This window comes from Pseudochaenichthys georgianus, chromosome 6 (genome assembly GCF_902827115.2).
Source record: "Pseudochaenichthys georgianus chromosome 6, fPseGeo1.2, whole genome shotgun sequence".
NCBI classification, from domain to species: Eukaryota; Metazoa; Chordata; class Actinopteri; order Perciformes; family Channichthyidae; genus Pseudochaenichthys; species Pseudochaenichthys georgianus.
Genome location: NC_047508.1, coordinates 519,210 through 544,193, shown reverse-complemented (window position 1 = coordinate 544,193; position 24,984 = coordinate 519,210). Strand labels below are relative to the sequence as shown.

Genomic DNA, 24,984 nt, shown 5'->3' with positions numbered 1-24,984 from the left:
TTTTCATTTAGAATAAATGTAAGGTTTTTACAAATGTATTCTAAGCGTATTATTATTTTGAACATTCATCGAACAGATCTAAATATATAATTCTGTTAAAACTTTGACCAATAAAAATACACTGGAATGCAAAAAGTGTTTATTGTTCTTCTATAATAATGATTCCAACTTTTGGACACAGAGAGTGCATGGATCCCTCCTCTGTTGCTCTCCCTGAGGTTTCTCCCATTGTTTCCCCTTAAACTGTGGGTTTTCTCTGGAAGTTTTTCCTTGTACGATGTCAGGGTCTAAGGATAGAGGGTGTCGTTTTTCTCATACTGATATTCTGAACAATCTGTGCTGTTGTATTTGCTGTAAAGTGTCTCTACTGTAGGCTATTTTTATTATATGTACAGCACTTTGGCTCGACAAAAATTGTTTATAAATGTGCTATATAAATAAAACTTGATTTGATTTGATGGTCGAAAGCTGAACAGTGTTGTTGTCACATTGTCTTTGTTCAAAGTTTTGTTCCTTTTTTATGCCAGTGGTTGTTACTCAATAAGAATTATTTTCAATGGCCAAAACTTTTTCATTCTTGTCTATGATAGTTCAGTTCACTTTTGCTCTCTGTGACAGTTGTGATCACTCCCTGATTGTTTCTGGGTCCAGCTGCAAGAATTGGTGAGTGCTTGGTTTCCTGTGTGAATACTTAATGCAAACCACGTGGTGTGAAAGCAGACTGCAGCTTCTTTTGTTCAAATCAATCAAACCGGAGACGGGTAGAGAGCTGCTGAATCAGGAAATCACCGGTACATATATTTATTCTTAGCTTTATGTAATTTACAAATAACATGTTTTGTCGAAATCGAAGAGATTGTACGTACGCTAAAGTTAAAACGTGTCTAACCAAGAATATATTTAAAAAGTTTGTGTTGTAGCATCATTTCTTGTAACGTTAGTTTCCATATCTTTATTGAGAGTGCCTGTTAGCTTACAGTGGCGAGGTGATGTTAGCTTAATGAAGCCTATCACTCCACTGCACATCTTAAACACTTTAATTTCAGTCTGTTTTTAAGAAACGGCTATGTTTCTAGAGCAGACAACCGTTGCTTAGCTCGTTTGTCTAGCCGCTAACTTACTAACGTCCCATGTTCTACGTTAGCACACCAGCTAACGTAGCTTGCTACCCAACCATTATGTGAACAAAGAACGTCAGCTTAGCTTAATGAAGCTAGCAGCTAACACTAGCTAGCAGACGGTCACCGGTACATGTTTTAGTTTGCTGTGGGATTTTCTATCCTTCTGATAGTTTACACTAGCTTTTCATTAGACAGCGAATTACATTTTGACAAAATGTACCAAAATCTCCATTCTTATGACGGGTTCTTAAAAATTGAGGTTACAATGGCTACTTGGATCATGTAAATAAAGTAAACCTGCTCATTTGAACGTTAGTCTATTTAAAGACACACAGTATAGTTACTCTTTTAGGTGCGCGCGCGTGTGTGCATGTTAGGAGCATTTATTCAGAACTGTGGTCTTGTTTGTAAAGTTAATTTAACAAAAAGGAAAAGACTGAATCTTATTTATTTCAAATCAATTTATGTAATATTACCTCTTTCTTTGTGTACATGTGGAACGTCTAGATGTTGGCATATCAGAGACAAAACCACTTGTTTCATTGTCTCACATTGTTGTTCCATTTTTCCAACATGAATACTTTTTTGTAGACATTAATTATGTTTGTTACTATTACTCTATATAATCTAAAACCCCTGTGTCTTTCCCACAACCAGCTTCAGATAACAAAATGCCCCGTAAGAAGGTAACAGATGTCTCAGGGAATGGTGGGGTGAAAAAGAAGCGGACCAGCGGCAAGAGGAAAGAGAGAGACTTCAGTAGTGATGAGGACTTTGACTTCGAACAGGAGAACAACAAGAAACCTGGCAAGCCTGCTAAGTCCGGCCTGCAGCCTGTCACTGTGGCCGACGACGTCAAAGAGAAGATAGTAGGTTTGATGCACTTCCTGAAAACTAGACGAGGGCAGCATTACATTTCAATTTAAACATGTACGTTACACATATTTAACCAATTTAAGTATGTCCATTCATGTTGGAGAAAATAAGTTGTTAACAACCAAACATTACATTCTCATTCAGTATTCATGATACTTTAAGAATGAGTACCTCATAATATTGTTTTTAATATTCTGCACATGTAGGCCTATTAGTGTTTTTGTTATGTTTAACATTCTGACCCTTGGCATGGAATTTAGTTTTCTTAAATGATTTATCCTTTATCTGCTTCCGGATAAAAGCGGATACCTCTGCAGGAAGAGTTCTTATTAAAGCTATCTTATGTTTGTCTACATGGATAGACTATTTATATATGATTGTAGAAGGTCAGTTACTTGCTCTACATTGATAAATGAAATCATATATTTCAACTGTAATTGGTTTAGATTTCAGGAACATAAATGGTAACAAAAAGTATCATTTTCCAAATCCCAGAATGTTTCATTAATGAAATCTCACGTGCTGTCATTTAGATACAGTTGTTTTGCCATCTGAGTTTAGGCAGCTGCATGAGGTTGTTCTGTTATTGACTTTCATTTGTCTTTTCCACAGAAACTTGATTGCTCAAAGATAAAAGGTCAGCTGCTGATCTTTGGAGCAACCAACTGGGATTTGATTGGAAGAAAGGAGGTGCCTAAACAACAAGGTAGAGCATTTAAATGTATGTCTGTATCAAATAGCTGATTGGGTCTATAGTAGGACACATACCTGTGGTATGCTCTAGGCCATTTTCAAATAGCCAATTCACCTTCAAGCAATATCATTCAAGTTTTGTTCGACCCAGATTGAGAAAAAATGGCGCCAGTACAGCCTTTCCTCTGTTTGGGCCCTGATTTAAAGGATTCAACGTGTGTCTCGTGCGTGACGCTGTACTCTCTTTCGGTGTAGGCTACCTGCTGTAGAAAACAAAATAGAGAAATGTGACCGTTACCAAAAGTTACCATGCAGAACAGAAACACAATTTGAACACTTTTTTATCTTTGGGGGTAAATGGTGAACTTTGGATGAGTATTTTAAACTTTGGCCAGATCCTTTGCTTCCTGTCTTTATGCTGAGCTCACCATCTCCATACTCCAGCGCTTTCCCTTGACTGTCTCCGTCTCAGAAAAAAAGGTGTATCTTCAACAGAATGAAGAGTTGCTTTAATGAATCTTGGACTGAACGTTACGAAAAAAGAACTAACCACCCTGGGTGATCTTAATGTGGTCCTCTGTTTGTTGGGATGCAGTGTAGTGATATTAAATGTAAGCATTGACTCTGTTATCTACCTGACCCCTCACTCAGATATAATGTGTGATGCTGTACAGCCACACAGAATCAATACATTTTCCATCCAGCGTATTAGCGGCACTGGATGAAATAAGGGATGACTATATGCTAGGTGTACATGTCTCTTTGTTTCAGATTGCTTGACACATGCCACAAATGGGTTAAAGAGCCTGTGACACGGTTTCCCCCATCATCCAAGCCCATCACTTTGAGTACATATCGTCCCCTTGAAAAGCGTTACTGAACTGATTTTGGATATTTGTACTTTGATAACCATTAATCTCAATGTTGACCATTTTCTGGATCTTCTCTGGATTCTTCAAGTCCCGCCAAATGATGTGACGTCATTGCGGGCACAGCGCTCCAGCTGCACCGTCCAGGATCCCAGCATCTGCATGTAAACCTTTATATATATACAGTCAGATGTAAACGCACGACGGCGCACACAGCAGCAAGCTCAGACAGCGATGACAGGTTCATGTTGAACGTGTCTGAGAGCTCATGAGGCTGAAGGATCGGTTTATGTTGTATCTGTTAGAAGTTTAGGAATGAGGTGCGTCAATATGGGCGATCATACGGTCATGTAGCCAGTGGTGGACTGGGACTACAAATCATCCCGGGACTCTCGACCGGCCCACTTCGGTACCGCTAGTAAGCTGTCAACGGGGGGAGTGGGAGATGTGCTAGTGACTTATCCGACCGGCCCACTTCGGTACCGGCCCATCGGGATTCGTCCCGATGGCCAGTCCGCCACTGCACCCAGCCCACGTAAACTGTCAACGGGGGAGCCTCACTGCGGGGAAACCGTGGACCTAGTGTCCCGATCAGAGTGGGAATAATAATAATAATAATCCGTGCATTTGATCCATTAATTTCCCCAACATTGTGGTAAAAAAAAAAAACCACACGTTTAATCCATGTTGGTGTACTACAACTACAAAAAGCATGGGTTTGTTTTCTCATCAGGAAATGCAGACCAGCTCAAACAAACGATTTTTAAATCATCATCCTCACTCATCATTTAATGTATCATATCAGTGTGAGAAAAAGTTTTTAGAGAGTACTTGTCCATGGACAAGTGAGTTTGGCAATGTACTTGTCCGAATACATTTTTCACTTGTCCAGAATGGACAAAAATCTGGGCCACTGGAATCTTCTTCTTCGCCATCGTATTTTACATTTTCCCACGGTTTTTATGACACCGCTAACGTAAGTGAGCGGTAAGATTTCACTGCATCACACAAAGGGTTGGGTATCGTTTGGATTTTAACGATTCCAGTTCTGCTTTTCGATTCCGGTTATTTTCGATTCCGGTTCTTTGAGAGGGTCAAAATAAGTCCCGTGACAAACTCGGAGAAAAATATATTTATGAAAACATTAAGTCAGATCTGTATTCCTATTTACAAATCACTTCATACTGTTGAATTTCTTACGGTTATTTTTTTTTTGAACTGTTTATTTTCCTCTTAACAAAACAAGACAAGAGTTTTCATTCAAATGGCAGATGATTACATGACAAAGCAACGTATAGTTAATATTGAAATAAAGCAAATCCATTATAAATTGAAATAATTAAGTAAATACAAACTGGGATATAAAAATAAATCAAATAAAATACATATTAATGAAAGCATTTTACATAGGGACTGATATCTTTGGCACAGCAGGATCAGTTACACAGGGATTTTCCCCCCTAGTATTCATCTTAAGTTCAGTTCAGTTTCAACAACCCTCTTCAACCATTGATACATCCAGATATATTTTAACACAGTTCCATCTTTGGGTAAAAGAGTCCATTTTTATCTGCAGGCTCGCCGTCATTCTTTCCATCGTGTAGACTTGTTTAAGTCTGTGCTTCCACTGAATGATTGTCGGAGATTTTGTATTTTTCCAGTTCACAGTTATAATCTTTTTGGCAATTAATAACAGTATCCGTAATATGTACCTCTGGTCTGAATCGTAAGTGTCTGTAGGTATAGCTCCGAGCAAGAACAACATGGGCTCCAGAGGAACAGTCATTTCCAGGATGTTTCCAATCTCCTCTTTAACAGATTTCCAAAATCCTTCAATTACTGGGAAATCCCAAAAGATATGTGTATGATCCCCTATTTTTCTGCATTTCCTCCAACATAATGCGACTGATGGTCCTTGTACATATTTAGAAATTAAAAAAGGAGTGTTAAAAAATCTGATTTTCAGCTTCCAATCAAACTCTTTCCATAACTGACTATTAATTCCTTTATGGCTGCCCACACATAAGCTTTCCCAGACTGCATCTTCGATTATAATGTTTAGTTCCAATTCCCATTTATCTCTAACATTCCAGGTGTTTTGGGAGTCGTCTGCCATAAGCCTCTTATATAAGTGAGAGACATGTTTCTTATTTGGGAAGCCTTTTTCTGCAATACTAATAAAATATGCTTCTATAATGTTTGGATTTGTTTGGATTGCTTCTCTTTCCTTGTGGCTTGTAATATAGTGTCTTATCTGGAAGTACCTATATAAATCATTTGACGGGAGCCCATATTGTTCTTGAAGTTGGGAGAAGGATTTGACATCTGTTCCATCAAACATTTGGTTAATTGTGATAAGACCTTTATCGGCCCATCTTTTAAAACCTCCATCCCTTACAGATGGAAGAAACTCTATATTGCCTATAATTGGCATGGCTCTTGATATTGATTCTGGGCTCCTGAACATTTTTTTAACTGCCGTCCACAACTTCAGGGTATGCCCTATCCATTCGTTCTCAATCTTAACTTTCTTGACAGATTTTATATCAATAAAAGGCTAAATTGATAACGACACACCCTTAGTTGCACTCTGCTCAATCTGTGCCCATCCTGTTTCCTCGTCCTTTCTAATCCAGGCCACTATAGCCGTTAACTGAGCAGCCCAATAATAATATTTCAAATTTGGCAGGCTTAAGCCTCCCTTCTCTTTTGGTAGAAAAAGAGTTTTAAGTCTTACTCTGGGTCTCTTATTCTGCCAAATAAACTTAGATATAAGTCTATTTAACATGTTGAAGATGGAGGCTGGAATTCCCACGGGAAGGGATTGAAATAGGAAGAGTAATCGAGGGAGTAGGTTCATTCTTACAGTTTCTACCCTTCCGAATAGCGACAGGGGGAGAATTTCCCACCGTATCATGTCATTCTTTATTTGCTTTATTAATGTATTATAGTTAGCCTCAAATAAATGCATTGGGTGGTGAGTAATGATAATCCCTAGATATCTAAACCCCTGCTTGGACCAACGGTAAGAAACATCCTTGTTTAATTGTGTAGGCCAACTCCCTGTTATCATCATTGCTTCTGATTTAATTGGATTAATTTTGTATCCCGAAATGGCCCCATACTTAGACAAGCACTGCATAAGAGCTGGAATAGAAGATAGGGGGTGTTTTATAAAGAGTAAAATGTCATCTGCAAATAAGGATATTTTATGTATTGACCCTCCCTCGTCCGCTATTCCTTGAATCTGTTTATTTTGGCGTATAGCCTCCGCTAAGGGTTCAATACTGAGTGCGAAAAGAAGAGGTGATATTGAGTCGCCCTGCCTCACCCCTCTCTCTACTTTAAAAAAATCCGAACAATGCCCATTTACTCTGATTATTGATTTAGGATCCTTATAAAGCAAACTAATCCATGTAGTACATTTTTCTCCAAAACCCATTTCCAATAATGTTTGTTTAAGAAATAGCCAGTCCACTCTATCAAATGCTTTCTCAGCATCTAGGCTGAGAAGCATTGAAGGTTGTTTATCTTTTGCCGCTATTGATTGAAGGTTTAAAGCTCTCCTCACATTATTTGTCCCTTGACGACCTGAAATAAATCCTGTCTGGTCCGGTTTTATCAACTTCTTTAAAATATGTTGTACTCTGGTTGCTAAGATTGAAGTTAGTATTTTGTAATCAACGCATAGAAGACTTATGGGGCGATAACTAGTGCACTGTATGGGGTCCTTTCCCTCTTTATGCAGGACTGTGATGATGGCTTCTGACCACGATTTTGGGGGGTCTCCTGTATTTAATACATAATTATATACTCTACATAATATAGGGGAAAGATCATTTCTGAAGGCTCTATAATATTCACCTGCAAACCCATCTACTCCCGGTGATTTGTTGTTTTTTAGTTTAGTAATAGTTTCCTTAATTTCCTCCTCTCTGATAGGCTCTACTAATTTAGATGCTTCGTCAGTTGCCAGTTTATTCATATTGAGGGGCTTTAAAAATTCACTAATTCTTTCTTCCTTAAATTCCTGATCTTCGCTTTTATACAGTTGCGCATAATATTTTGCAAAAGCATCTGATATTTTCCTAGGATCTGTTTCTGCCTGGTTAGTTTCAGGATGTTTAATTTTGGAGATAATGCGGCTGGACTGGGCTTTTCTAAGTTGAAATGCCAATAATCTGTTAGCCTTATTTCCCATTTCGTAATATTTTCTATTTATGAACCTGAGGGCTCCCTCTGCTTTGTAAGTTAATTCTGCATCTAGCTTAATTCTAACTTCCTTCAACTTTTTGAGTACTTCCTCTTTTCTAGATGTCTTATGTTCCCTCTCTAATCTTTTAATTTCTGTTTCCAGTTCTTGTTGTTTCGCCAGTCTTTGTTTCTTTAATCCTATAGAAATAATTTTGCCCCTAATCGTGGCCTTACCAGCATCCCATAGCACCGAGGGGGAGACCTCACCATTATCATTCAAGGCAAAGTATTCAGATATTGCAGAACGTATTTCCTGTTTTATCCGGTTATCTGCCAATAGTGAGACGTTAAGTCTCCAGTACTTAAACCCTTTATCTAACCCCAGATTAATTTTCATAGAGACAGGACTGTGGTCTGAGATTGTTATTGGTTCAATTACACTATCTTTTATCCGGTGTGTATCCTTTTTCGACACGAAAAAGTAATCTATTCTTGAATAACTTCCATGTACATGGGACATGAACGTGAAGTCTTTGTCACTTGGGTGTAGGTGTCGCCAGATATCAACTAATCCCAGCTCCTTCATCATGTTTAAGACATTTCTGGACATTTTAGGCAGGGGTCTTATTGTTACGGGTAATCTATCCATTTTGTTGTTCAATGTGCAATTGAAGTCCCCCCCCTATGATTATTATTCCCTCTCCATTATCTGCCACTAGGGCTGCAATCTTTTTAAAAAATAAATCGCAGTCTTCATTTGGTGCATACACATTTAAGATAGTTATTTTTAGGCCAGCTATTGTTCCAATTACCATAACATAACGACCCTCAATATCCTGGAGGACTTTCTCATTGTTATAGTATACTGATTTGTTAATTAAAATAGCTACTCCTCGTTTTTTACTCTTCCCACATGATGCACTATAGATTTGATCCACCCATTCTCTCTTTAATTTTAAATGTTCTATTTCAGATAAGTGAGTTTCTTGAATCAGAGCTACCGAGCATTCCATTTTCTTTAATTGTCCCAGAATCTTTTTCCTTTTAATCGGGTTGTTAATTCCCCTTACATTATAGCTAACAATATTTAAGTAAGCCATAATCTCTGTTTAGCATTAGAGTAAATAGCCCTGCCTGCTTGAAGACACATGAAAAAACGTTGCCTAAATCGCATAAACAAAAACAAACTGTAGAACGCAACATATGTCAGGAGAAACATACAAAAAACACTTGAAACATAAAAGTGAACTTCCACCTGTCCAATCAGCCACAGCAAACGAACTATAGCTGTGACAGATCCCCACTGGCGCTGGGGCAGAGAGGTGTGACCAGCCCTCTCTGTGGGAAAAAGCACATAGAGTGCTAACCTGACCAATAATACACTAACATGTAAAAAAGGTCTAAGTGAGTGTAATTCACTCATTCCGAACTAAGAAAACGGGCTCCGCCAGAGCCTAGAATTGGTAAATAAAATATTAGAATATCTTATGAGAACAACTAATTTGTAGTATTTGCACAAGTAACAACCACTTATAACCTTTTTCCACTGTCAATGTGTTACCGTTACTGAGTGCAGAACAGAGCCAACTCCCAACCGGTTTCAGTCGCTTTGGGGTTTTAACCGGCATCGGGAGACGATTTAAGCTTCTTCTTGCAGGAATGTCCTGAGATCCGATGCTGACAGTACCGTGTCTCTTTTCTTCTTCCCGCTGCTCCTCCATCCGTCCTTTAACTCATCCTCCGTGCGTTCTCTTTCTCCGCAGCGCACGTCGACTCCCAGGCCTTTCAGCACCTCTGCAGCGCTGGACAGTGTGGTGTAGGTCTTCTCCCCCGTGCCCAGCTTGAGTTTTAACTGCGCTGGGTATATACACCTCGCCAGTATGTCCTTCTTTTTTAGCTGCTTGATGACTTTGTGCACCTTTGCCCGCTTCTTGTGTAACTCGGGAGAGTAATCTTGATCAAAAAATATCCTTTTATCTTGGAAGGAGACCTGACTCCATGCCTGTCGTATCACCAGATCTTTAACCGCTGCGTCCAAAAATCTCACGATGATGTGTCTTGGAGGGGCTGTCGGGTCTCTATGTGGCGTAAACGGGGGTGAGCGGTGTGCTCTCTCAATCTTAATATCCGTTAGTGATGGTATTTTAAGCACCTTGTGTAACAGTTCTTTAATAAATTCTGCCATGTTTCCTCCCTCACTCCCCTCTGGTACCTGAAAGATTCTCACATTATTTCTTCTCAGTCTATTCTGCAAGTCGTCGCAGGTGGCTGAGAGGGCAATATCACGGTGGATCAGTTATCGGAGCGCCCTCTGATGCCGCACCGCTACGTCCTCGGCCATTCCGACTCTGTCCTCCAACTTTCCAATCCTCCCTTCATGTTCGCCCATTTGAACTTTTATATCTAGCACCGTCTGTTCCAGTCGATCCAGAGACATTTTTGTTTGATTATGCCCCTCTTGATTTTCCTTGCGGAGTTTCCCCAGCTCACCCATCAACGTAACTTCATGGTCCGACTCGCACATGTTGCTATCTGTTGTCAAGCTAGCGCTAGCTGGGCTGGCCGGTCTCCGTTGTTTATTGTTTTTTTCCTTTGAGATATCTTGTTTGTTGGGGGCTTTGTTTCTGGTTGACGAGCTCATCATGCAGGAGTGCTCTTTCTTATTTTTTAAAACGTCTTATATTACTAGTTGTCTCTATTTTTGTGTATAGTCTGGCGGAGCTCCACTTCTAAGTTGCTGCTTCTCCCATGACGTCACCGGAACATCGAATTTCTTACGGTTATTGAATACAATTATATAAAAATACTCTCTGCATTGTTTAGTTAGTTCTAAGTGGTGCAGTTTGAGAATGTACGATTGGCCCAGTGTCCTCTGATGTTACACTGCAGCCTGCCTGTGAGACACAGTCCAACCACACATGTCCAACACATAGGCCTGATAATGATACATTATATTTATAGCCTATAGGCCTAGCGCTTTTCTACAACTCAAAGACGCTTGCACGCATTATTCACACAGCTGCAGCTGCTCACTGTTTGTAAAAGTAAATAAATAGTATTTTCATTTCAATAATGTACTTTCTATACCCTGCTTCATAAACAATACTGACATCCCTGCTCCTCCGAGTCTGGGGGTCCGGGGATGTGAGGACAGCGCGAGGACACAGACAGGGAGGCTGCTTCACTTCATAAAGGAGATGGCATCAATATTAACAACACGGGAGCTAAAACGCTTAATAACCTTCATTACGTGTTCGAGAAAGAACATAAAAAAAAAATGAGGCTGTTCAACGGGCAGCGATCAGCTGTGTGTAGAAAGAGAGGGAGAGAGAGCGAGACGCTGAGCTGCACCGTGCAGCGATCACGGAGCATAGAGAGAGAGAGACCTGCGGTCCGCGGGGCTCGGCCTCCTGTCCTCTCAACTCTTAATCCCGGTACCGGACAATTGTTATTTGCTTCCCAACCCGGCCACTGTGCTACACTTCCCGCCCCGCCCCCGCCACAGAAAGCGGCGAGATGCATTTCCTTAGGAATCGACAAGCAGAACCGAAACTAACATTTCCAAACGAACAATGGTGGACACGTACAGTTTGCGAATGAGTTCTGCCTTTTGTAAACTGAATGTATCAATAACTTGTCAATAAATCAGGGCGAAAAACGTTACTTGTCCGCCGGACAAGTCAATTGAAAGATCTACTTGTCCGATATTGTAAATAACACGTCCCGGACGGTGGGACGTGTACTTTTTCGCACACTGCATATGTTCGCCGAATTGACATGAAAGCACTAATAAATGTAGTTTCATCCACTTGAGTTTACAACCACAAAAATAATCGATTTGTTTTTATATCACATCCGACGGGAGGAAATTCAGCAGCTCTCACTCCCGATTTGTAATCCTAATGTAATCATCATCTTCACCACGATCATTTATGTTTATGTCGCCGAATTGACATGAAAGCACTGACAGATATGAATATACTGTAGTCAGCTTCATTAAAACGTTATTACTCCCGTAATAACTCCTAATCTCAGTAATTCACCATTTGTCCGTGTTTGGCTCTCTCGCCGCACAGAGAAGCGTTCCCCATTGACGTCACTTCCGGCTTCCCCCAAAACTTAAAAATGAGTCGAAGGAATTTCCCTGCGATGTTCGAAATTATTGATATTTAACGGAACGGTATCGCACCTTCTTTTTTAAGCTGACGGTTCGAGATGACTAGCAGCCCAGTATTTCATTGCACAACAGTTGTTGTGCGTGACAGCCTCCCAACAGTTGTTGGGAGGCTGTCACGGGCCGGAGATCTTAAAGCCAGTAAGATCTCGTGAATTGATTGTGACAGTAATGTTCTTTCATATGCATGCATGATGTGTCCCCGTAACCCCCCCAACAGTCCAGCTGATGCCTGGGGCGCGCTCTACTCTGCCTGGTTCCATCCTTTCTCTCCACTCTGGGACATACTGATACATCTGCTTTGTTGAGACTGAAGTAGGGGGGTGGGGAGCAGCTGCATAGACAAAGACCATTTGGAGATGGGTTAGATGCTGCGACTGCCAAAGAACAAAAACATTCAAATAATTCTTTGTGCACTTTAATATAAATGTTTAGTTGGGTATGTTGGCACTTGTTGTGGAAGTGTGAGAGCAGCTTGTCCTGAAAAGAATGGAGACTGTGGGTGATCTAACTTGGTTGAAGTAACAGATGAACTATGACGCCACAGTACTATTGGAGTGAGTGCACATTCAGTTCTTTCTGAAACCCTTTACATCAAAATCCTTTATACGAGACAGAATAACTCTGAACCTTGGTGGTAATTATGAGGCTTGATTGAAGTATTATGAGGGCTTCAAGTTCTCTTTCCTCTCTCACAATGATCAAGGAATAAAATAACATGCAATGATAAAATAAAAATTCTATTTATGAGGAAGTCCAACCTCAAGATGCAGAGTGTAGTACTTGAGTGCATCACTCTACATTTCTTGTTGATTTCAGAAATGTATCTGAAATCAACAAACAGAATTCTGATGTGTGATTCCAATGCAGACGTGGGAGTGCAGTGGAGTTGGCATCCCTGCTGGGAGGTAGTTTTGGATGTGCTTGGGAACAAGTTTCTCAAAGCACCTCATCGGTGTGAGGGCCACAGGGTGATGGTCATTTGGACTGGAGACTGCTGGGAGGAACACTCTCCTGTGACAGGGGTATGTTAAAGTGTCAATGATGACATCAGTCACTGGTTAGCACACGTTGTTAGTACCAGACCCAGCAGCCTCACTCGTATTCACTCTCAGAAGGATTCTCCCATCGTGTGTGTGTGTCATGTGTTGATGTGTGGTTTGTGTTTCCAGCTGCTTTTCGCAACCTGGGCCAGAATCTGTGGGGTCCTCACCGCTACGGCTGCCTGAGTGATGTCCAGGTGAGCTGTGTGGTGGCTGGGCCCTGCGCTGCACACAGTCTGCTCATGACCACCGAGGGCAAGCTGTGGAGCTGGGGTAAGTACCATGCTGCACTCGGGTCACAACTATCTTCACACGCAAAACACTGTACACCAGCTTTTTTATTTTGAGCAACGGTACATTTTTATAATTAAAGAAATCCTGCGTCACACCAACAACAAAAAAGCGACTTAATGACACATCGTAGCTTAATACAGCATATATAACTATAATTGATAAAGTCTCTCGATTTGGCTACAAGTTCAGCTCCTAAGTCTCCTTGTGTTTTTCCTCATGGAAGTTAACCGTTTGAGTTTGTTCACGCAGGAGAACAAAATAGTCAGTGTTCTTGTTTTGTAGTGTTTCGTTTGGAGTTAACGCTAAAGCTTGCTTAGCACCATGGAACTGTTGGATTTTATTTGCAGCTAAATAACTAAACTACTAACTAGGGATGCTCCGATCGATCTCGATCGGCCGATACTCGCTCTCTACCGATCGATCGGTGCTCTCTAAACATGCCGACCGCGAGAGCCGATCGCATGATGTAAAATACATGACACTTTTCTCTGTGCGTGGCAAAACAAGCTCGCCAACATGGCTTCACCGGTCTGGCAGTTTTTTAAGGTGTCCGAAAATGACAATAGCGGTATGCAACGTGAAGCAGAAATCCTGCAGCTCCGCCCGCTGTGACGGACCGCTGAGCGGAGCAACACACAAGAGTTAGACCTCACACACTTAGCTATTTTATCTACCTCTGGAACAAGCTACACTACTTATAAATATATTTATTCTTCACTGTCGGGTCACTCATTACTGGATCAGTGAGCTGCATGAGACGATACTGACAGGCTGTCAGGAGAGGGAGAGAGGGAAAGAGAGGCTTCCGCTCATCTCTCCCGTGTTATTCTCCAAAGTGAATGTAAACTTGAATAATGTACTTCATTTGAATGTAATAATTATGTTGGTTGTTGTTTGTGGAAGCTCCAGAGAATGAGCCCCATTAACTGAGTTTTAAACATCACTTTAAATGGAAGATTTAAAGTGATGTTTAAATCTTCCATTTAGGCCCTGCGCGATCGGTATCGGCCGATACTGATTCCGGCGATCGCCCCCAAAATTGGCGATCGCAGCATCCCTACTACTAACTAAATAATATTTTTGGACCGATAAAGTGAAGTTTCCCACGGCAGGAGTGGTTGAAAAATCACTGGTGTACGCCATAAACTGTATGACATGATACCGGGCAAACACGGCTGTCTGTATGTAGATATGTGTTCAGGTTTATTTCTCAGTGAGTGTGTAGATTGGCAGAAGTTCTCCATCAGAGCTCTTGGTGTCTGTATTTACAGGTCGTAATGAGAAAGGTCAGTTGGGTCACGGAGACACCAAGCGTCTGGAGGCTCCCAAGTTGATCGAGGCCCTGGCTGATCAGGTGATCGTTGCTGCAGCTTGTGGACGCAACCACACACTGGCACTCACAGGTAGGCGGAGCCACCATTGTTACAGGTTCCTTTTGATTGGTCATTGCTTGGAATGAAAACCGTCATACTCTGGACTTGTGATAATTCCACACAAAATGTGTTTGTTTGATATTTGACATCAACAGAAGTTATATTCAGGATTAACTGCTATGAAAAATATTGTGAACAGCAGCAGACAGAATGTGAGCGTTGATGTTTGCTGATGTTGTTCCTCCCCAGAGAATGGCACTGCATACTCTTTTGGTGAGAATAAGCTTGGTCAGCTCGGCCAGGGCAACCAGACCGATGCAGTGCTCAGCCCAGCACCGGTAAGCCAACACCGTCACACACACATTCGATAATCTATGATCTGAACTGTTGCTGCAAACTGTTGTTCAGTGTCGTGAGAACATGTGACGGGTAAAGAATGACATTTGCCAAAGATAAAAAAAAATTGGAGGTATTTTTTTTGTTAGTCCAAAACCCTTTTCATGAGTAGCGTCTAGTTTTGTCCCGTATAACATTATCATAATACACATTTAAAACACTATAGTACACTGAAAAAACGATTTCAGAAACCGGTCGCAATAGGCTATAAAACCGAAGAGCATCTCTTATGCTATAACATACATGCAAGATAAAATGTGCATTTAGACTGTTTCTCATTCAATCATTATTCAAAGCATCCAAACATGTATTATCCTGGTGAGGGACACATCCGTCTGACGCTGTAAGATGTGCGCAGTTGAATCCTCTGCTCAGTGAGGACGGTAACAGTTTCAGAGTAGAGCTTGTGTCTGTGAAATTTAGATCTGCCTTAAGTGCGTCAGTCTTCACACTGTGCACCGAGTCGGCAGGAATTCACTGTTGCAGTTCTGACATGGGTACAAATCTGCATCAGAGGGAAAGCAAGAAGTGTTTTGAGATGCATTATAATAATGCAGTTACCTCTCGGATACTTCATAGGAGTCATGTTAGGGCCCTCTCTATTGTCTTACAGTCTCTCTCTCACTCCTCTAGATTTCCTACAATGGCCAGCCCCTGGTGAAGGTGGCCTGTGGAGCTGAGTTCAGCATGGTGGTGGACTGCAAAGGAAACCTGTACTCCTTCGGCTGCCCCGAGTACGGACAGCTGGGTACGTTAACAATGGACTAACGCTACTTTGTTAAGAGTGTTTTGGCTCGTTTCCACTGCAGGCCTCGCTCGGCCTCACTCGGTTTGGTTAGGCCTTATTAGGCCCGGCTCACTTTAATGCTGCGCTTCCATTTAGTGTTGCACGGTGTACCGATACTTGAAAGGTACCGCGATACCCTGCCGTTAAAAACGGTACGATTCCTCCGTTTCGTTAGTATCGGTACTTTAAGAATGACGGGGAAAAGTACTCCGGTGAGAAAGCGCCGTTTTAATAAGAGCCGTGTGTGTTCAGCGATCTGCTTCCACTCCCTGCACTGCAGCGTGCCTGCAGTCCCTCCCTCTCAAGCACGCTCTAAGTCCCTCCCCTCTCTCGTGCACGCGCTAGCTGCCAGAGCATGTGAGAAAACGAGAAGCATGGCTGCAAGTGGGAGTGCAACTGCCGCTGCGCCTCGGCTTGTTGACAAAAAAGACGCCAGAAGTCTGTGAACAGAGCTCCCTGTCGGAGCGGCAGAGCGTGATCTGCACTGAAAAGTTTTTCTGTCGCAATATTATCGTTGAGCAAACTTAACTAGCAAACTAGCATCACTATCTGCTAACGTTAGCTTTAGCCTTCGTTTTCTATTAGTTTTTTTCATAGGCTATAAACGGAGGTGGTATAAGTATATATCTTGTACTTGAGTAAAAGTAGAAGTACCCAGGTCTTGTACTTGAGTTAAAGTAGAAGTACCAGAATGTAGGAACAATCCTGCAATCAAAATGTTTCTCAAATAAAAGTACACAAGTATTATCATCAAAATATAGTTAAAGTAGCGACAGTAAAAGTAGAAGTACTCAGGTCTTGTACTAGAAGTACCAGAGTGTAGGAATACTCTGTTACAGTAAAAGTACTGCATTCAAAATGTTCCTCGAGTAAAAGTATTAAAGTAGCGACAGTAAAAGTAGTCATTGTGCAGATTGGTCCATTTCAGAATAATATATATGATATGTTTTATAATGATTGATCATGAAAGTGTTCTCAAAGCTGGTGAAGGTGCAGCTAGTCTGAAGTACTTTGTAGACTGCAGGGTAGCTGGTGAAGGTGCAGCTAGTCTGAAGTACTTTGTAGACTGCAGGGTAGCTGGTGAAGGTGCAGCTAGTCTGAAGTACTTTGTAGACTGCAGGGTAGCTGGTGGATTTACTCCAGGTGGAACTAAAGTCTGATTCAACACTTGATTATATTTCACATCATTCATCTGTGAAGTAACTAAAGGGATTAATACATGTAGTGGAGTAAAAGTACACCATGTACCTCTGAACTGTAGTGGATTAGAAGTACAAAGTAGCAAAAGAAACATTGAAATACTTAAATAAAGTACAAGTATCTCAAAATTGTACCCAAGTAGTACTTGAGTTTATGAACTTAGTTACTTTACACCAGTGGCTATAAAGATAGAAAGACTAAGCCTTGCACAGAGGCATGAAAATACATTTTCAAAATGCTCAACAGTGCTGCCAAAATGTTAAACTCACTGCTACACAATTAAAATAAAATGCTTTTGTATATTTCTATTAGATGTGACTCTTTGGCGTTTCTGTTCTTAGTAACACTGCTGCTTTAGTTTTTCTGACTGCTAAAATCCTCTGTTATTCCTCATTTTGAAACCGATATTCTGTGGGGTCGGGGGCTCGGATCCTTGTCACCTTGTTCATACCTGATGAGTTTGCATCCCTGATTATATTTAAGACTGTTTCCCTTTTTTTAAGAAAAGTATCGAAAAAGAATCGGAATCGCAATTCTTGACTTGGTATCGAAACCAAAATGTTGGTATCGTGACAACACTACTTCCATTACAGTTTAGGAACTGGGGCAGTTACTATAGTAACGCAGTGTAGGCGGAGCCGTGACATCATCTTCAATGAGCGCCCCAAAAAACAACACAGCCGTTAGCTGTTAGCCCTCAGAGCTCACAGCTCCTCAGATCTGTTCAGAAACTAGACAAAACCTGTTAAACCCCGGGGACCCTGTTTTTTTTTTTCACGACAGTGTCTCAGGGGATCGTAATATTTAAGAACCTATTAATGTGTTATACCAGATTAACGGGAATAATCTCAGCTAACTGACGATACAAACTATTTTTACCAAAACAAAACACAAGTCTCATAAGAAGCATCTAAATGACCCCTTAGCGAAAACGGACATTGGCACAGAACTCAAGATAAAAGTACCCTTATTACTCATTGTAGCTGCACATACAAGATATCCGATTAAAGCTGAGGTTCCACAGATTATTTAGGTATATAGTATCATCACTGAGTGATCCAAACACGCGCCAGGGGAAGCAAATACAGTCATCACAACACGTACCTTTACAGAGCTTCTAGGGAGATCGTCTCACCACCGTAGCTGTCAATCTGATCAAAAGACGTGTTCAATGGCATTAAAACGAGAAAAAACGCGGCTGAATTGGTGAATCCATAGGTATTTTACGTCTCTGTATAAAAAAAAAAGATTTAATTTATAATCCATAATTCCATTTTTATGTAAGAATCGCAGAGCAAACGTTAGCTGCTAATGGTAGCCAGCAGAGTGGCTGCTGCTTCCGGTCTTGGCTATGCAGCAGTCTAACTCACGCACATTACCAAATAAGGACTATGTGGGAGTTCCCCTCGATTCCATTGGCTCTGACGGTCAGAAAGAAATGTCACATGTCAAAATCCAGCAAGGGGGGCCAGAGATATGGAAAATCCACCCAAATGGCCCCAGAAGAGGTTTTTTTGCTAAATCGGTCTAAAAAGGTCAAATGTCACTTGTTTTGCATCAATCTTGATACAGGGTACTTATTATATGTTGTACTTTGGATTCCTAAAGCTTTCAGTCTACTAACCCATCATCCAAGGTTAGTTTTCACTATAAGTACAACATATGTTTTGGACGGACACTATAATTTACAGTTTTTTACCATGTTCAATCTGAATATTCTTTAAAATAAAAAAGAACTATTTATTCTGACTTTTCTACATCCAACTCACAGGTTCATCATTTGCTTTGAGTAAAAAGATTATTAATGTAACCCTTTTAGAAGGGAAGATGTGGTCATTTGTTCTGGGAATGTCATTTTCGAACCTGAAAAACAGGCTCGGGGTTTAACCCTTTGGAGTCCAGGGCTAATTTAGCCGTTTTCGCATACTTTTGATTTGTCTTACTAAAACCCATTAAGAAATGTTTGGCATGTCAATGTTTGGTATCTTTCTTTTAAGGATAACCTCACCTATATAACCTGATAGTTATTTCTGTCATTTTGAGATACTATATGAACATTTTGGACCCAAAAAAACGTACAAATAGATTTTGAAAATGATAGTAACACAAACATACACAACGAAACCATTTGAAAGATGGAAATATATACATGGGATGTCACTATGATAATGTGAAAGTTTGATTTAGGTAGCATGAACCTATATACAAATGTTATGAAGAAATAACAGGTGTATCCATAGGCTTTTTTTTCCCTCATTCAAACCGAATGACAACGGTTTGAATGCCCGTTTGTCATTCAAACGGGCTGATCAAAAGGTGGAATCGCACCCTCGAGCGTTGAACACCTTAGTGCGGTTCGTTTGAATTGGTGTGAACGCAGTCTGAGACCTCTGATGTGAACTAAACAACCGGACTCTGGTGCAGGTGAATTGTTTTTGGGTTTACAGCTTGACTTTTTTTGTCCCGCAACCCTCAGGATCTTTTAAGAAATGTAAAATGAGCGTCTGACTGCGTCCGTGCGAGAGGCCTTGTGCAGCGCAACAATCCTGCCACGTTCAAAGACAGAAAGCCGGCGCCGGCGAGGTCTTAACAGGTTTTTTTCACGACAGTGTCTCAGGGCTTCTTAATATTTAAAGACCGATGAATGTGTCATACCTTCGTAACGGGAAGAGACTCGGCTAACTGATGATACGAACCATTTTTACCGAAACAAAACGCAAGAAGCGTCTAAATGAGCCCTGAGCGAAAACATGCTAATGCACTTAGCACAAAACTCTAGGTATACTTATCGGATCTGCATAAACAAGCTTAGCTAACATGCTGAGATTCCACAGATCATCACTGAGCGATCAGGGGAAGCAAATACAGACCACACAAAGCTTTAGGTAGCAAAACATGGAGATATGCTCACCTTTAGCTGTTCTGATCAAAAGTTTTGTTCAATGGCATTAATACGAGAAACGCGGCTGGTTACGATCCACTAGTGCAAAATGCGAATTATTGTCATTTTCCTCCTCGTCTTAAGATTTTTTTTCAGGAGTGTATGAGGTCATTAAAAACAGTTACCGGTAGTCCACCGCCGGCAACACTGACGAGTTTAGTTTCACACATTGTGGTTTTATTCATATATTATAATATACATTAATATTTCCAAGACATAATACTATTATATTAACCTCGAGTCATCCTCTCTCTTGCAGGTCACAACAGTGATGGAAAGTTCATCGCTCGTGCCCAGCGCATCGAGTTCGACTGTGAGCTCATCGCCCGCCGTGTCGCCATCTTCATCGAGAAGTCCAAGGATGGCCAGGTCATGCCTGTGCCAAACGTGGTGATCCGAGACGTGGCCTGCGGGTCTAACCACACAGTGAGAAATACACTCATCCTAAGCACCAAATCATATTGTTCAGAAGACTTGATTGCCATGACGAAGTTAATGCCATGATCCTTAACACAATCGTTTGTGTGGAGTTTTTTTTCTATTGCAAGGTTGTAAGGACAGTTTACACTCTTTACAGCTCCCTGAGACACATGTGTGTTGTTTTGCTTTCTGTATACAATGTTAATGGGATGATTGACCGTGTGTGGTGTTGCAGCTGGTGCTGGACTCTCAGAAGCGGGTGTTCAGCTGGGGGTTCGGAGGGTACGGCCGGCTGGGGCACACGGAGCAGAAGGACGAGATGGTGCCCCGGCTCGTCAAACTGTTTGACTTCCCTGGACGTGGCGCCGCTCAGATCTGTAGCGGATACCAGTGCTCCTTCGCTGTCAGTGAGATGGGTAGGCAGATCGTCAGACAGTCTCTCCGATGGGCTCCGTGACCTTGGGGTCTGACCTTAAAACCATCACATTTGAAAATGACTTCACTTTGGCAAAGGCTTTAAATTCCAAGTCGGCTCTATAATAAATGCTGTTTGGTGCTGCTATACTTGAGATGTCTGATCTGGTTTTTATTTGCAGGGGGGCTGTTTTTCTGGGGGGTGACAAACACTTCCAGAGAGTCCACCATGTACCCCAAAGCTGTGCAGGATCTGTGTGGCTGGAAGATCCGCAGCCTGTCCTGTGGGTGAGTTCGGACCCTTTCAGCGGTTTCATTTTATTGTCTGGACCTAAAAGAACATCCACCAAGCTTCACATCGGTCACCTTCAAGGGAATGTTGTGTGCTAATGTTGTCCTGGTGATGATAATATTAGATAGATGGATACTTTATTGATCCCACATTGGGAATGTCCTTTGTTACAGCAGCAGTGTGTTTAGGTATTGCAATTTAAAAGGTGGAATATAGTATAAACATAATAAAACAAAATAATAAACACATCTACAGTAGAAAAGACACATCACAAATAAAAAAAAATATATATTCTGGATAAGTTCAAAGTTCCATAAAAGAGCAAATACTGCAGCAACAGAAATATAGACTTATACTGTGTGTGTGTGTGTGTGTGTGTGTGTGTGTGTGTGTGTGTGTGTGTGTGTGTGTGTGTGTGTGTGTGTGTGTGTGTGTGTGTGTGTGTGTGTGTGTGTGTGTGTGTGTGTGTGTGTGTGTGTGTGTGTGTGTGTGTGTCAATTGGAGATGTAATGGGCAAGGGAAGGTTTTTGTACTAAAGTGTAGGTACCCTCACAGTAATACTTGCTCTCCATGAATTTGCAGAAATAATTGTGACCTCCCCGTGTAGAGTTTGAATGAGTGTGTTTGTGTTTCCCAGGAAGAGCAGCATCATTATTGCTGCAGATGAGAGTACGATCAGCTGGGGCCCCTCGCCCACATTTGGAGAGCTGGTAAGACCTGAGGCCACGGCTGGACACTGTTCATTCCAACTTATTTACAGATAATACTGGGCGTGCTGCTGATTTTATTTTAAAAATGTTCCTTCAGGGATATGGAGACAACAAACCCAAGTCCTCCACCACCGCTCAGGAGGTGAAGACCTTGGATGGGGTCTACATTGAGCAGGTACCTGGACTTGTAGCTGCTATTAGGGGAAAACTACAAACAATCAAACAGATCACTTAGAAAATGTCCAAACTGAGTACTCCCAGATAGAAAGGACCTTATCCTCAATGTGGATAAGGTCCACATTAAGGGTTCCAAATGAAATGTTCCTCTAAACCACCTTATAGTCTCCGTCATCCAGCTGTGAGGCTGTGCTGGGTTGATGCAGATAATAATGTTCACCATCTCACTGATGGTGGTAGAATGTACTGAGGCTCGTAGGGAATTAGTTCATAAACAATACCGCTGGACATATCAAAGTATTGAGCTGGTGACGCCACTGGAGGAAGGGTCTAGCCTTAATATTCTATTTTTTTTTGTATTCGTCAAAGCTATTTTTGATGACCCTTGAAGCTACATTCTGCATAATGTCCAGCAGGGGGCAGTGTACTAGTGGTAAAAATACAACCAGATGTGTAGAAGTCTGTTAGAAAATTACCTTACTTGGAACTAGATTTATTACCTCGGTAATCATTTTTCTGAAGATGAATTCATGATGTTCATTTAGTACAAGTTGTGTTTCAGTGGTGTAAAATAATGAAGTGCATTGTACTCAAGTACTGTACTTGAGTACAATGTTGACGGACTTGTACTTTACTTGAGCACTTAAATGTTTTGCTACTTTGTTCTGAGGTAAATGGTGTACTTCTACTCCACTACATGTATTTAATACCTTTAGTTACTTCACAGATGAATGATGTGAAATCTAATCAAGTGTTGAATCAGACTTTAGTTCCACCTGGAGTAAATTCACCAGCTACCCTGCAGTCTACAAAGTACGTCAGACTAGCTGCACCTTCACCAGCTTTGAGAACACTTTCATGATCAATCATTATAAAACATATCATATATATTATTCTGAAATGGACCAATCTGCACAAGGACTACTTTTACTGTCGCTACTTTCACTATATTTTGATGAGAATACTTTTCTACTTTTGCTTGAGGAACATTTTGAATGTGTTCTGGTACTTTTACTTAAGTACAAGATCTGAGTAGTTTTTCCACCTGTGTTGTGTTTGCAGGTGATGATGGGCTACTGTCACTCTCTGGTGATTGCCAGGCAGGATACTGAGCAGGAACAGGAGAGACTGAAAAAGCTGCCAGAGTACAACCCCCGAACAATCTGATTGGACCTCCATCAGCAACACCTCATCCCCCGGAGCATGGCCCGCCTGTTTGTCTCTGCTGGTGTACAAGTGGGACGGATGAGTTTGGGGGGAAAGGATACCCACACATCTCAACTACCAGCAAACTGCCTGCACCAATTCGGACACTGCAATGAGAGAACACGGGCTGGAGACTGACAGATTCCCTGGATAGTCCACCAGCTCTCAAGGAATGGTCAACATATCTCCACCTCGAGTCTACCTGCAGAAGTTGGCTCAAAGCACCTCACACCTTTTTGAGTCTTGCTCGCCAAAAACCCTTCTCCATTTTGTTAAACAGCCAAACGTTCATGTCTTGTTCTGTTGTTTTCTTTGTTGCAGTATATAAAGTTGTCACATTTACAGGTGCTACACCGCAGGACTCTCAGTCTTTTCCTACTGAGGGCTTTTCAAAGACCAATTTCCATTCCTGTGCCTTTTTCTACGCGTTTGTTCAGGATATGGAAGTGTTGTTTGTGTTGTTCAGCGGATCAGTGTACGAGCGGTGTGCTGCTGCCACACATTACAATCAGGATTTGGAGCACTCCATTAGATGGTTACATTCCTTTTGTTATGGTCAGTGTTTGCATCAAGAATGCACCGATCAGTCCTTCCAAGACCTCTTGTCTGCCAGATCTGTCTTTGCTCAATTAACTATTCCAGCACTTAGCTGGTTCCAGAAACAGGACATCTTTCTCATGTACATGTTCATGTCTTGAGGTGTTCTGGAAACTAAGGCATGTCTTTGTTTTAAAAACAGCAGAGGTGTTTTCCTCACACCTGTAATAAATACTTTTTTAATGGTGAAATGGGTTACTTTGTTTTTTCATTTGAATGGTAAATAAAGATTCATGTCAATTGATTTGTCTACATATCTGTCCTTGGTCTTAAACATCCTATCCCACCAGTCATTAGTTGCAAAACCGGGAATTTTCAAAGATGGACATTTAAGGGAATAAACTGGGAATTTTCTAAATTCCAGGTTGGCTCTTCAAAGGGAACTTAAATATAGTTGGGAAAAGTATATTTTAGCATAACCTTGACTAAAACAAACCGATGCCATTCAAATACACTTGGATATCCATGCCATCCTCAATCACATGCACACTGCTTACGGCATGGCTATTGACCACACCCCCTACAGCAGGGATGCAACTTGGATGGTGGTGGGGGCTACATCATTTATGTACTGGCCACCAGGGGGCCGCTCAAGTTTCTTACTTTCATTACAGCAACGGTCTGCAAACATCCTCAACATTGTGGTTTACCCCTGAATTCAGTGAAAATATACTTTCTCCCACTTTTCCTCATTCCTCTCTCTTGCTCATGCTGACATCCACAGAAGGCTGTGCTCATGTGACCCGCTCAATCGAAATCAGTTGGAACGGCTCATTTCAAAATGACACAATTTGATTACCTTTGCGACCCTAGTTATGACAGTCGTCTGACAGTCCCACTGGAGAATTATATATTTAATTGATCAGTTTCTAGCACAGAAGTTGAATGTGGTGTCACTTTATGCTTAAAGGTGGGGTAAGTCATTTTGGAGAAACCAGCTCGAGTGTGCTAGAATTTGAAATGCACACTAACGTGCACATGACCAATGAGGGCACGAGATAAGTTTGTGCACAGATGGAAGGCTGACAGGCAGTACTACGGCTTCCACTGATGTTTTTTATGGATTTGTTGTCAAAGCACTTAACATCCGATAGCAATGAATATCTTAAGACCATTCCATGGAATATAACAAAGTGTATCTCGAGTCGGTTTCTCAAACTTACCTACCCCACTTTTAACAGTAGAGCACCAAAACAATTCTAGCTGT

At 41.3% G+C, this 24,984-nt stretch overlaps 1 protein-coding gene across 1 annotated transcript; it reads left to right on the top strand.

Moving 5' to 3' along the window:
* The first annotated feature begins 679 nt into the window (after positions 1-679).
* rcc2 (regulator of chromosome condensation 2) lies at positions 680-24,021 on the top strand. Its single transcript, XM_034085182.1, has 13 exons — positions 680-791; positions 1,779-1,990; positions 2,610-2,703; positions 13,100-13,243; positions 14,536-14,667; positions 14,887-14,975; positions 15,667-15,781; positions 20,221-20,387; positions 20,617-20,797; positions 20,978-21,083; positions 21,725-21,797; positions 21,895-21,972; positions 23,037-24,021. Exons 1-13 carry the CDS (start codon positions 695-697, stop codon positions 23,139-23,141), a joined length of 1,593 nt encoding a protein of 530 aa, XP_033941073.1. The 5' UTR covers positions 680-694; the 3' UTR covers positions 23,142-24,021.
* Positions 24,022-24,984: the final 963 nt, after the last annotated feature.